Raw genomic sequence first — 13987 nt, forward strand, 5'->3', positions numbered from 1 at the left:
GAGAAAATATTTAAAACACATAATAAAATCCTGTTTAGAGTGAAAAAGAAAAGTTTTTTTGACAGACACCAGAGGTGTTAATAAATATTACTACTTTTTGAGCAAGAGGAAAGTCCATTTTATGGAATTTTACTTGTCCTCCTGTGCACCTAAGCCAGTTAGCACTTCGCAGGAATCTGAAATGTATTTAAGTGAAATGGAGTTCAAGTTTTAGCATCTATTAACACAGATGCTAAAAATTTATCACACAATGCATATATAAACATAACAGTTATGATTCTCATACATAAATGAAGATATCATAATAGCCAGCCCATTGCCATATGATTCAGGAGTTGTTTTTTTTTTTTCCCTGCTATTCTGAATCAATAAAATTAAAACAGTGAACATTAGACAGCATTTGTATTTATAATTTTCTCTATTACTTTATCACCTCCTTCTAATTCAAAATACGTTTTTCAATACAATGCACTAGCTGGTAAGAAGAAAGTAGTGCAACTATTTTAATTCAATAATCCTTCAGATAATAACAATGGGAATTCAAAATAACTACATAAATTTTTAAAATAATTAGTTATAGAGTGTTTGTAATCGTAACCCAAATCAAATTTGCCTATTTGCAGCACATTCTTCAAGGTGTGGAAGGATCAGTCTTTACAAAAGCTAGAGCCTGAATCTCTCCAGTAGTAGTCACTTCACACTTCTTCAGTCCCATTTGCTCTGACCCTGATCTACACAACTGGTATTTTAATTGCACTGAATTCTCCTTACAAGTTAAACAAATCACCTTCACAATGAAATCCTTTATCTAAATAGTTATACTAGGACAAAATAATAAAGTATGTAGGTCAATAAAAAAGGACCAAAATTTTCTTTTTTATGTTCAAAAAAATATTCTCACTATTTGGTCTCTGAGATGTAGTCTTGCTGCCTAATTTTCCTATCTTTTTTTAGTATCTCACCAGTATCTGACAGGAGGTAAAACTAAAGGCTACGATCTCTAGAAATGCAATCAAAACTGTGCTTGACAAACCCAGCTGCCTTCTACAACACAGTAACCTGCTTGGTTACTCTTGGGTGACTGGTGGACACTGCTGGGCCAGATTTCTCCAAGGCTCTCAGGATTGCTTCTCTCAGCCTCCTCCTGGAGAAGCTGTTGTGTTATGGCCTGGACAAGGGGTCTGTAGGGTGGGGGCACCTGGCTGACCCAGGTCAATCCCTTCTCTTCAAACTGACAGCCTGGCACAAGGGGGGTCCCCAGGGACTGGTACCGGGCCCAGCATTGTTTATTTTCCAAAGTGATCTAGAAGGTGGGATGAAGTGTATCCTGGTGAAATTTTGCCATAGTAGCAAACTTTGTGAGGAAGTATAGGATTTTGCAGCTGGGAAAGCACAGTGCAGGAGTGCAGCACAGGCTGGGATCTCCCCAGCTGGGGAGCAGGTCCAGAGAAGGGGCTGGGCGCTCCCGGTGGGCTCAGCTCCATCTGAGTGACCTGAGTGCTCCTGCAGCACAGAAAGGGAGCAGATCCTGGCTGGCTCAGACAAGGGCTTCAGCAGCAGAGATGAAGTCCTTTCCCCACCCCACACACTGCTTGTCAGGCTCCACTGGAATAAATCCTGCGTTCAGTTTTGGCCCCTGGTGCACAGCACAGGTGTGGACAGGCTGGGGAGGGTCCGGAGTAGAGCACAGAGGCAAAGCACAGGGCTGGGAAGCCTGGCATGTGAGGAATGGCTGAGGGAATGGGTTTGGTCAGCCTTGGGAAAGGAAGGCCTAGGCGAGGCCTTATCCCTATGTTACAGTATTTGAAGGGTGGCTACAGAGAAGATTGAGGTTCTCTCTTTTACAAAGAGTAACATAGAGGAGATGTAATGAGTGCAAGTAATTCCTGGGCAGATTCTGATTGAACACAGAAGAGAAACTTTTTTCAATGAGAGCAATTGGCCATTGGAATAATTTCCTTAGAACAGTGGTAATTTCCCAACCAGTGGATACTTTCAAGATTCAGCTGAAGAGGGTGCTGGGCCATCTTGTCCAGACCATGTTTTTGCAGAGAAGTATTGGACCAGATAGTCCTTGAGGACCCTTCCAACCTATAAAAATTCTAGGCATAGAAAGGCAAAAATTACTACAAGGTAAACCACAAAATGCATTTACAAAATGTCTTCTCTTTGACACTATCTCTATGTGTATGTGTTCCTAAAGTAAACATGCAATAACTGTTTTTCTTTATTGAGTAAGAAATTTCACTTTTTTCATGCAATTACAGAGTGGATAACTCTTGTCAAGCTAAAGACTGCTTATGTCTCCAAAAGCTCTTTTATGAGACTGCAAATTGTGAGGTAAGAATCCAGCAAGCATATGAGAACTTAAAATCATGTCTGAAGAGAGTCCTGAGAAGATGTTTTGATTCTAAAAACTGTAAACAAATTGTTGAACCAATACTGACACACGACCTGCTCATCTTGGACTTTGGGGTCAGGCAGATTTAGCAACTGAACTTGTTTCCTATTAACAAAGGTCTATACCTTCTCAGAGATGAGAAACAAGCCAGGAGAATGACAGTTCAAACCCAGATTCTATTAAAAAACATGGCTCCTCACATGAGCTAATTTCAGGAAAAAAATACTTGAAAATATTAAAATTGTGAAAGCAACAAAAAACATCTTTGAATGTATGAATAATGAAGGAATACCCCCCTCCCCAAATCCCAACATTCTGTTAAGCGGAAGGACTGAAAAAATATAAACTTCTAGAAGTATGTATACACACATATATACGTAAAACATTTTCAGAATTTGTAAGCAAACCGTGTTTTTCATCAAATATATAAAAAAGACACTTTTACAATTTTAGAGGTACATGTCAATTTATGATTTGCATCCTTATAAATATTTTAAATCAATTAGTTACTATAACTGAGAAATTATGTTTCTTGCAATTCTACTAGAATTTTGCAATTGTTTTTAAACAAAAACACTTTGTTGGAAAAATACGTAATTTTTGTTAGAGATAATGTGATTGGTGGTAGAAAAAAATTTTCTGATGAGTGTGTTCTTTCTACCACCCTTACGTTTCCAGAACTTATTAGCTGATGCTATTTTCTGGTGATCTCAATGTTTCCATTAGCGATGCCTTTTGAATTAAGAAGTCATATATGGCTTTGGAAGTGCTTGACAAGAAATAAGTCTAGTAGGAGTGTGTGCACTGTTTCCAAAGGATTAAAATGGTTAAAAAAAAAGAAGACAATTAACCCATGTCTGCAAGAAAATTTAAGTCAAAATGAGATTATGAACAGTATGCACTTTAGGCAGGGCTATGTTTAAAGTTACAGACGGGCAATGAATATTCACACTGCAAAAGAAACTTCAGCAGAAAAAATGTACAAACAGCGTATTATTCATAAAAACAAAAACATATTTGCATGCTCTTAACACTTAGATTAATCAACATACCATCCCATTAAAACTGTCAAACACTAAGAACTAACATGAATCCTGAAACAAAACCTACTAATGTCTCTGATTCTTAGTGACGTAGAACCATAAACCATTAAGACTGTAAATTTAGACTTCTGTAAGTACCAAGATGTTCCCACACTGGAAAAACATATAAAAAAAAATCCTAAGAAAAGGGATCACAAACTGTTAGAATGGCATTTCCAAACTGCCTGGCCTCAGTTTGCAATCAGGCAAAGTTGAGTTGTTTTTCTGGCCTAGACAATGAAATCCAAAGCTCCCTTTCCAATACCTTGTCGAAATTAATGATTGAAATACGAGGATAGGTAGGAAACCAGTATTTCAGAATAGAGTGCTGTAATTTTTTAACATTTCAGTAGATTGTTGCAGTGGTTTGCATGGATACAAATTACTATGCTTGGGCATGAACAATTAGCTGTGAAAGCACAGCTGACTGAGTGACCTCCTAAACAGTGCCTTTAAGAAAGAGTTTTGGACATAATGAATCAACTTGGACTAAATGAACATTGTCACTACCATAAGAAAAAATAACAAAATAGTAAAATGAATGAACAGAATCCCATCGGTACGGTGACAAACTAAGTTTGAAATTAGTGTTCTCTCTGACAGGCCTCAGCTAGTGCAGTGGTTTGTGCACCATACTTCAAGATGTGTGCTACTGGGATCCCAGTGGTTGCCAAAAAGGAGATAGTCTGCTGTACTCAAAACTAAGAACAGGCGTGATAGTAATCTGTAAACACAGGAAAGGTTCCAGTCTAGGAAATAATACCAGTTATCATCCTACTGGGGAAAGAGTAAGTAGGAATCTTAAAGATCAAAAAACATACGTTGTATTTTACAAAAATTGTAGTGACTGTAAGGATATTGAAAAATCCTGATGTTATTTCCTGGACTGGAGCTACTTCAAAACAGGTCAGGTGCCTAACCATCAGTTAAGAATGGTTTATTGAGAATTATTTTATCTTTGTGCCAGGGAATAGCCTGAATGGCCTCCGCAGAGACCTTCTGAGTGTTTCTCCTCTGACTCTGAAAACTTCCTCTCTGTAATAAATAAATAAAGAATAAGGGAAGCAAAAACAACTAAGAATAAGCTGATTGAAAAGAGACAATTAGAAATTTAATACAATAAAAATAAAACAAATCATAGCAACATTTCCATTGAATGTCTAAGTAGATATGGCATCATTCTTATTAATAAAAAAGCATTAAAAATGGTATATTTGTGAAGGAACAGGATTACATATTATGTAAAATTTTTTATATACTAGTTACTGTGGCAGATTGGAGACAAGTGCAACATTTGAAATAATAATGCCCGGACAAATACTTCGCAAGAGTCTTCATAGTTAAAGGAGGCGGGCTGCTGTGTGCCCCTGTGTGTTTTTTAACAAATCTCACACTGTACAAACTGTAACAGTGCTAATGTAAAAAGACCATTATCTGAAGAGGATTAATAGAATCCTCTAGATTATTATTTTCCTCTTATCAATCCCAAATAAATAGAAAAGTTGGAAGGTACTGGACTGATACAGGTTTAAAAGAAGGATAAATAATAATACAAATCAGTATTTTTGTATAAGTTTTATCAACTAAAACTTATTACAATTCCCAATTAAAAGAATAATGAAACGTTCTTAGATTTTGGTAAGTCACTTAGCTTAGTTGTAGGCAACATTGAGGAAAATGTTGTAATAGTTCAATAAGGCATATGTGACAAGTATTGACTGACAGATTTCAGTAAGCAGTCATCATTCAGTTGCCAAATTTCAAAGTGGATTTCCTGTCAGCCATAAGAATTAGAAAGATGTCTGATGTAACTCAGTATTTTCATTTGTGACCCACAACTACAAAAATATTTCCTGTTTATGAAATCGTCACATTACAAAAAGACACCTGAGTGAAAGTAAAGAGAATGGTAATTTTATTGCAGAGCATCATCTGATAAACCAGACCCATTCAAATTAAAATTGTACCAACACAGAGAAGTGCAAAGATACACATCTACAGAAAAAAAAATAACAGAGTCAAGGTTCCAGAATGATGCGCTGGATTTGGAAGGTTGGATTACTGGAAGAGTTTCACAGTTCCTATGGGACCAGCATCTGAACTTCAGTTTTTCTTACTACACTGTGGCCACTTCTTGGCTGTGTGAATGGGGCAACTGTGATCAACAGTAAGAAAATAATTTTTAATTTGGAAAATTCTAATATTGCCTAACATTAGCCTCCCAAGAGAAATTCACAGTGACAAAAATTACAATAATTAATAATGATCATAAATGCAAATTTTTTTTAAAGAATTGGTACATAACTATTCTATTTTCCTGAATATATCAAAAGATAAAGAGGTGAAACAATATCTTTAGCTATAGACTCTCTCAATGTTACAAACTTCCTTGATTTAAGATGAAAATTAACATGAATTTAAAGCTGAAATTGTAGGAAAGCCTTTTTATGTTTGCAGTGCTACTGACCTGCAATTTGACTAGGAAAATTATTATTGAAATTCTTTATTGATATATATTTTTTCCTGGTTTTAATTTTAAGTTACTAGAATTTGTAATTGAGTTTCATAATTTGACCTTACACATTTATACTGTGTCCCACCCCTTCAGGTCCCTGTCCAATGGGCTCAGCTCTAAAATGGTTGAATACATTTGCACAGAGTGTGCAAGGGGATTTTGTAACACATAAGCAGTGAACATTATCAATGTATAAAAAGTGAAAGAGGGCTTAAAAGTAAGTTCATGGAGGATATTTTAACCTGTGGCAGTTGATGTGGTACAGATATGACATGAGTTCCCGCATTCTTTGGACACACAACTTTTGGAAGCTCACAAGGTAAACCATTAGAAAATCATCCCTCGCCTGTCAAAAGTGCATAATTTATTCCCTAAAAACCTGTTATAGACCACTGCTGGAAGATAAGACAGTGGACTAGACAGCTTTTTGTTCTGATGTGGAATGATCCTTGTTCACGTTTACTTTGGAAGCTCAAGTGGAACTCACTCCAGGCCTTAATGCAAAGGCACTAGTTAGACACCACATCGAGATAGAATCCTAACATTTACTAGAACACACAGGGTCTGCAATATAGATGAGCCTTTTGGGACTCTTTGGCAGTTAAACACAGAATCCATACACTTTGTGAACTGGTGAAAAAATGCATCCACTGCTGCTAAAACGTAAACCAGTCAAGTTGATCACAGTGGAACAAAAATTACTTACATCAGTATTACAGGAGCGATAACGTTTCCTTTCTCCAAGACAATATTTGCCTCCACCTGAAGGCCTGGAAAAACATGTTTATATGTTAGGATATACACACAACTGCATGAGATTCAGTAATGCATTCTTAATACAAGTTCAAGAGATAATAAAAATAAAATATGTTGAAATTTTAAGATGAGATTTTGATAAGAATTGTATCTTTGACTTGCATCACACAAAATATTACTGGGTACTTGAAAAATCATCTCTCACAATATTAACTCATGCATGAGTTCCAAACAGTACAGTTTAATTGTATTTTGAACATGATAAAAAAAAAAAGTTGGTTTTAATTATTTGCTTGCTTTAAAAAATTAAAATGAGAAACATGTAAACAACTTAGGTGAGACTTTTTTCTTTCAATCATCTCATCTTACCTGAAAACCAACAAAGACTGGTTTTATACTTGGAACCAGCAAAGACTGTATATTCTAGTTCAGAAATTGGACTCTGATTTGAATTAATCAGTATTACATCTGAGGAAACTCCACAGTAAGCAGATTTCTATTAGCATAAATAATTGGCTGTTAAATTCCCAAACTGTTCAAGAACACTATCTATCTTCCATAGATGTGTGTGAAGATTAATCACACATCAGCTCTTTGGCTTGCAACTTAAAAGCAGTAAGAAAAAATACTTTCATAATAAAAAATAAACTAAAAAAAAATCTATACTACTTCTCACATTACAGTACTTAACCAGGAAATGTTTGACATGTTATTGATGCATACAGATAATTTCTGCTCTTGAATCCATTGAGTAAGTAGTGATTACGCCAGATAAGGTAGTTATTGCTAATAATAGGGAACAAACAGGCCACCTTAAGTAGCAGTGATACGACGTTATGGTATCTGTCTTGCAGAGAGCAGTGGAAAGCTGGTGGACAGACTGGCTTGGAAAACAGATATAAGAAATAAATAATCTAAGTGAACAGAGAGCAGAAGACAAGAAAAGGAGTGACAAAAGACACAGAATGAATTTTCATGAAAGAAAACACAACTTACTTTGAGAAAAAGTGGTCTTAAAACTAATAGTGGTGACAGAGATAGTGACTATGAGAAATGACAAGAAGAGAGCAGGGAGTAATAAATCTGTCCTGCAAAGACCTATAGCTGTAGTGAGGTAATCAGAACAGGTAAAAGCCAAAACAGAAAAGAGGAGCGATCCATTCAGCAAAGAACAGCAATAGAAATAAGCATTCCTCATTTGAGAAGAGATAGTGACAGAGAGAGGAGCACTTACCTGACAGAATTTCTCTGGAACAGTGCTCAGGACATTGGAAAACTGACAGATTGTAAGACAATTACAGATATATACAACAGATCAAGCTGTGGTGGAGAAGCTGGCCCCTCTTCAGAGAGGACAAATAGACCAAGAGAGAGTAGTGGCAAGGAATAAAGATGCTGAATTGTTTTAAAAATCAGTAGGAAGTCACAAGTGAAGTGTTGGACAAGGCAGCACAGATACATATATATATATATATATATAAACATATATGTATATATATATGTATGTATATATGTAGTATGCAATGTAATATTTCTACTCATGGCTTTTGTGTAAGGAGTTATATTGAAAAACTTGGAAATAGTGTGTTGGGTTTGGGGTTTATTTTTTTAATAAGTAACTGGCAATTGTTTTTTTATATCTGAGTCAAGCATTAAAGGAAATATGCTGAAAGAAACTTCTCTAAGGTGTAATTTAAATATATTTTGATGAACAGTAAGTCAGATAAATAAAACCATTCTGGTTACTGTTAAATATAAATTCAGCTATCTTTACATAAGATACATTAAAAATTTTAAAGTCTAGTGAACTCCTGTTTAAGCATTTCTGTCTGCTGTTTTGAAAACAAATGTTGGCAAACTAGCAAAACATTTTTATAGATAACAAGTGAAACCACAGTTCTGAATAATTTCCAAATGTGTTTTTTTGTTGGCTCCGGCTTACTTTAGCTACTTACGCTGGACTGTCACAGTGTCTTATAGACGAGGAGACGCCTCCCCCGCAGGTCCTGCTGCACTCTCCCCATATTGACCACGGACCCCAACCCCCATCTATGCTCTGGGGCCAAGTGCCAAAAGGTACACACTCTCCCTGATAACACCACTGAAAGATTTCACAAAAGAAACACAAAATTAGCTTGGAGGTTGACAGAGTTATCAAGACAGAAAAATATAAGGGTCAGACAATGACCAATTATAGGCATTAGCATTCCCTGTATAGATAACAAGACTAGTATTTTACTTTTTCTAGCCATGTTTAGACATTGGTGAGGGTGTGTGTGGTTTGTTAAATGTCTCTACTCAGTCCTGAATTATAGGTCCCTAACACACACCAGAAGTATTTTTTATTTCATCATCTTCCTTGATGTTTCACAATTAAGGAACTACAAGTTGCTTACATTCTTTTAAACACTAAGATTCATTTCCAAGCCCAGTTTGGCAAAAGACCCTCCACTGAAGATCCATGTAGAGGCTTCATTAGAGAAAATGAAAAATTCCCCTGATAGTATTTTTAAGAAAGTATTTTTTTTTTACAAAAGAAAATTGAATGGACAATGAAGGAAGAATTTGTTGCAGTATTTCAATCACTAACACTACAGACATAATAAAAGTAGGGCAGAAGCATAAGACATGGTACAGAAAATCATTTTATAAAAATAATTGGCCACTTGTTTGGGGCAGAATGGACACTTGTACTTCATTCAAGCAAACATTTAAACCTTGCAATATTATTACTTTAATCAGAAATATAAAATGACAGACAAATTGCCCAAATTATTAATACTAAAACCAGTTTATAATTTAGTTACTCAGAGACCTTTCCTAAACCATTCAGAAATAATCCTGAAGCCCATATTTTGATTACATTTTGGTGTCTACTGTATCACTGAGAATTTGAGGTAGCTCAATTAGATACCCTTTCCTACTATTGCAGGCTTAGGTGAGGACCAATTACAAGCTTAGCAGAGCATGGGCTCAGGTCTATCATAACCTTTATTTGCAATTTCCCTTCCAAAAGCTGAACAACTGCTGTTTTTAAACTCCCTTGAATTTCTGTGTTATTGCCCCTTTCCAAAAAGAAATACAGGCATCTTCTGTGCCATATGAATTTGACTCACTGAGACATGCACAGAAGACATGGACAGACAGACCTATCCCTGTCCCTTGTAAAGCACGACTGGAAGTCTCAGTCTTAACTTCAGAGTACACCTCTGTGTCTCTTCTTAATTTTCTAGTAAAAATTTATCTTTCACTAGAAGCCACTGATGCATAGAATCTCTGTCAGAGTAATTAAAAATGTCAAAAATCTTCATTATTTCCAATGGGACTTCAGAAATGTATTACCTTCCATGAATGACCTAATTTGCTATAAATGAGGTTAGATCTGTTGAATAATCACCATATGAAGAAAGAAGAGGAGATGACAGCTATTTTAAAAGAGTAGTTCTTCATGGAAGGTTCAGATCTGAAGTATTAATTCTTTTCTAACATTGAAAGAATAATTTTCCATTATGTCAGCAGAAAGAAAACAGTCACGCATTCAAATACATATCAAATATGCAAATCCTCTGAGAATAAAAGCACTCTGAAATTTTTCCTAAGGAACTAACAAATGAAAATAAAGTATGATATGGTGGCACTTTTACGAGTACTAGCTGCTTTATGGAATTAACATTTATAACAGTATGATTTTAGAAAAATCACACAGCCAGTACTCTAATATTGGGAAAAATTGATTTCCTATTTTGTATGAGAAAGAAAAACATTAGCATAAATTTAAATTTTAACTACTAATTTTGAATAATTGATTCTGCAGTTATTTTGCAAGAAAGCATAATATTCAATAATAGCTTACATTTATCTTATGTGAATGTCCAATGAGAAGTTAAATCATTCCACAATGTAGCAAGGTAAACTATCCTTTCAGGACTGTGTTTTTATTTTTTGCATGTTTGCCCCTCTTTTACAACCATAGCATGGATGTAATCTATGATCTACAGAAAGGGTCACCATTTTTATTACTTTAAATTAAAACATGACAAAAGTGTTCCTATCAGTTTTGTCTTACTGTTTTATAAGCACAGTTTCTTCATCAGTGTATTTTTTAAAACCTGTCAGTTAATTTGCCTTTAAAAATACATCTCTGGGAATACCAGAGAGAAACTTTATGCATATTTTAACTTCTTATTACAAATTAGGGAAAGTGTCCCTTTTTGAACCCAGGTGATATGTAAAACCCTTCACCAAACCATGAACATGTTAAAGTTTCAAAACAGAACAGATGTAACAAGAAACCATTTTATTCTCTTTCCCTATATGCAGAAAATAGCCGGATAAGTCTTATGGAAAACACTTTGAAAACCTTTAGCTGTAAGCAGATATCTACCATGGAAAGTTTCAACCCAAAGGGTTAAAATCTTGGCAGGTTTATAAAAACAGTTGAAAAAAGGTTTTATTATAGAAAGTTATACTATTTTAATTGTAGAAATCCCTACACATTCTGCAAATAAAATATTAATATATATTGCATCAAATTATGCTTTGAGTTTTTCGTTACACATAATACATAAATATCTAAATACGATACTCTGAGATCTTGTTAGGCTTTTAGAGCTGGAAATTTCATTTATTATATATTTGGACACAATCCATCAAAACAGAGCTTATCTTGGTTGAAGCCTTTAGGCATGACTGCAAATGAGTACAAATACAGCAATAATAATAATAATAACAATAATAATAATAACAATAATAACAATAACAATAATAATAATAACAACAGCAATAATAATAATAATAAGAAGGTGTTACAGTGCAATAACCTATTTATTTCACATTACTCTTTGGGAAAGGAAATTATATATTTGGAAAGAGCTCATGATTTCTGGTTTATTGCTACCAGTAACTATTACAGTAATTTCACGACTATAAGGCGCACTTTAAAGCCTAAAATTCCGATCGAAGCCTGGAAGTGTGCCATATAATCCGGTGCGCCTTATATATGGATAAAATTCAGAAATTTGCTGACAACCCGGAAGTGTGAGCCACCAGATGAGCAGTGAGACAAGCCGTGCGGCTCAACGGGGCTCACGCGGCTCACACGATTCCATTACTTACTGGTTTCTTTGTTGCACATGGATCCTCACTTTAAAAAAAAAAAAAAAGAAGAAAAAAAAAGGGTGTGCCTTATAGTCCGGTGTGCCTTATATACGGACAAAGTTTGGAAATTTGTCAACACCCAGAAGTCCACCTTATAATCCAGTGCACTTTATAGTCGTAAAATTACTGTAATTCACAGGAAGCTTTGTGGCTACAGTTTATAAACACAATTATCTGCTGTTAAAAGGCATCTTTCGTTAACAGGTTTATCTTTGTAAAATGGCATGGATTCTCGCATTTCCCTCTAAAATCTAGCAATGGAACAAGATACTGGTGACTGGAAAAAGAAGTTTGGTAGAGAGCAAACTGATTTAAACCTCTTGACAAGGGAATAGATCAACAGCGTCTAAAAGGAGCTCAATTTGTAGTCTCATGGTTTAAAAAACATAAATTGAGGTAAATTAGTCTTTGTCATCAAAAAGAAGGATGGTTCCAAAGTAAACTTAGACTGTTGATTTAAGAGCATTGTCTATTACCCTAATATAAGGTAACATTTTTAGTACTATGTGAAAGTCTCTCTGTTTTTATTCGCTAACTCTATTTACTCTATTTTTTAAATGACCGGTTGAATAAATTCATTTAACATGGTTTACCAATATTTCCAAATCCAGCATTGAAAAGCCATCAGAACGACACCAGGTCATGGGCCCTGAATGAAGCCGTCAACACGCATTAATAAACTGTGACAGTTGCCCAAAATCTTTCATTCTTGTGGTTTAAGCATCAGATTGCAAGTCAAAATGCACTGTTATCTTTGTTGAAACCTAGCATGACAGAAGTCAGAGTGAGAATACATGTTCAGAAAAAAATCCAATCTGGATCACTGAATCTCATGAACAGATGCAGCCACTCTCACAGATACTGGAAATAGTTTAATGTAACAAGCTCTCTTCACTTTTTACAAACCTGCATAAAACATACTGTCTTTGAAAAAGGTACGTAGAATGCAGTTTTTCCTACCCAGTACATATCTTTTAAATCAATTAAAATACTTTTTCTCTCCTCTTGAAGATCTGTATAGATTTTGCCTTGCAACTGAGAAACAGTCTTCTAACATTCTTGTCTGAAACTACTGATACACAGAGATGGTTTTAAAATCAAAAATCTCATATTCAGACAGATATTGTAATCCTAAATGTATCTATTGTAACACTGACTTTCTGTACTTTTCTGTTACATAAAAGAGCTTATCTGACTGTACATCAAAGTCCATAAAGCTAAACAGTTACACAAGCATAACTGAATAGTGAAAGAATAACTCAAAGTCAAAATAGAAAGGTCACTGGAAAATACAGGCTTTTATAAAACCCTTTTATGGAGCCATCATTTTTTCTATATACTTGTATAATTTGGCTTATATGGGAAAAAAATAAAATTCTTTTCCCTTCTAACAAAATGACATAGTTCAGGCACTAGATTTGTGTTGCACATTTTCAAAGTCTGCGGCAAACCTAAAGTTGTAATAATCCTGAATGGAAGAATGGTATGAAATCAAATAAAGATAAAACCAAAAGAATTTTTACAAAAAAATTACTCAAAAAATATAGAGTAAATGGAACGTGTTTTGTGGTTGATTTTTGATCCAGGCTCTAGAGTTTTGTAGAGAGGATAAATATTTTATTAAATTACATATATAAAATAACGATGAAAAAATTATGTAGGACACTTTCCATTATGATGCACATGTACTATGGTAAACTAAGTTTTTGTTTGAACTGTTATAATTGCTGTGAAATATTTTCATTTTCTAGTTCTTTCTTCTTGTAGTCTTTGAGCAATAAACTGCTTCTTCTAACAATAAATTGTTTGTACTCACCCCCTTTTCAATGCTCCCTGTTTGGCACAGAGTACCTTCTGCTGCTGGAATGCTGTTGGTAACACAGCGGTTACTTTTGCTGAGGCACCAGAGCTCTCTACACACTTCCTAGGAAAGAGGGCAGAAGCAAGTTGATCAGAATAAAAGCCTAAAATTTCTTCCAGTCGTCATACACACATGTATACACAAATTTGTTTTGAACAGAGACAATTAAGACATGGTCTGGAGAGCGAAATCTAAAGATGGTTGTGATAGCAGCA

General features: G+C 35.0%; 1 protein-coding gene across 1 annotated transcript in view; it reads right to left on the reverse strand.

The window, feature by feature from the left end:
- The window catches only part of ADAMTS6 (ADAM metallopeptidase with thrombospondin type 1 motif 6), a 159621-nt gene that overhangs the window by 46056 nt on the left and 99578 nt on the right, over nucleotides 1-13987 (reverse strand). The window contains exons 11-13 of the mRNA XM_033086026.2: nucleotides 13728-13835; nucleotides 8710-8855; nucleotides 6705-6768 (exon numbers count right to left, since the gene is read on the reverse strand). Coding sequence (XP_032941917.1) covers nucleotides 6705-6768; nucleotides 8710-8855; nucleotides 13728-13835 — 318 coding nt within the window. The remainder of the gene's footprint in view (nucleotides 1-6704; nucleotides 6769-8709; nucleotides 8856-13727; nucleotides 13836-13987) is intronic.

This window comes from Catharus ustulatus, chromosome Z (genome assembly GCF_009819885.2).
Source record: "Catharus ustulatus isolate bCatUst1 chromosome Z, bCatUst1.pri.v2, whole genome shotgun sequence".
Lineage (NCBI taxonomy): Eukaryota > Metazoa > Chordata > Aves > Passeriformes > Turdidae > Catharus > Catharus ustulatus.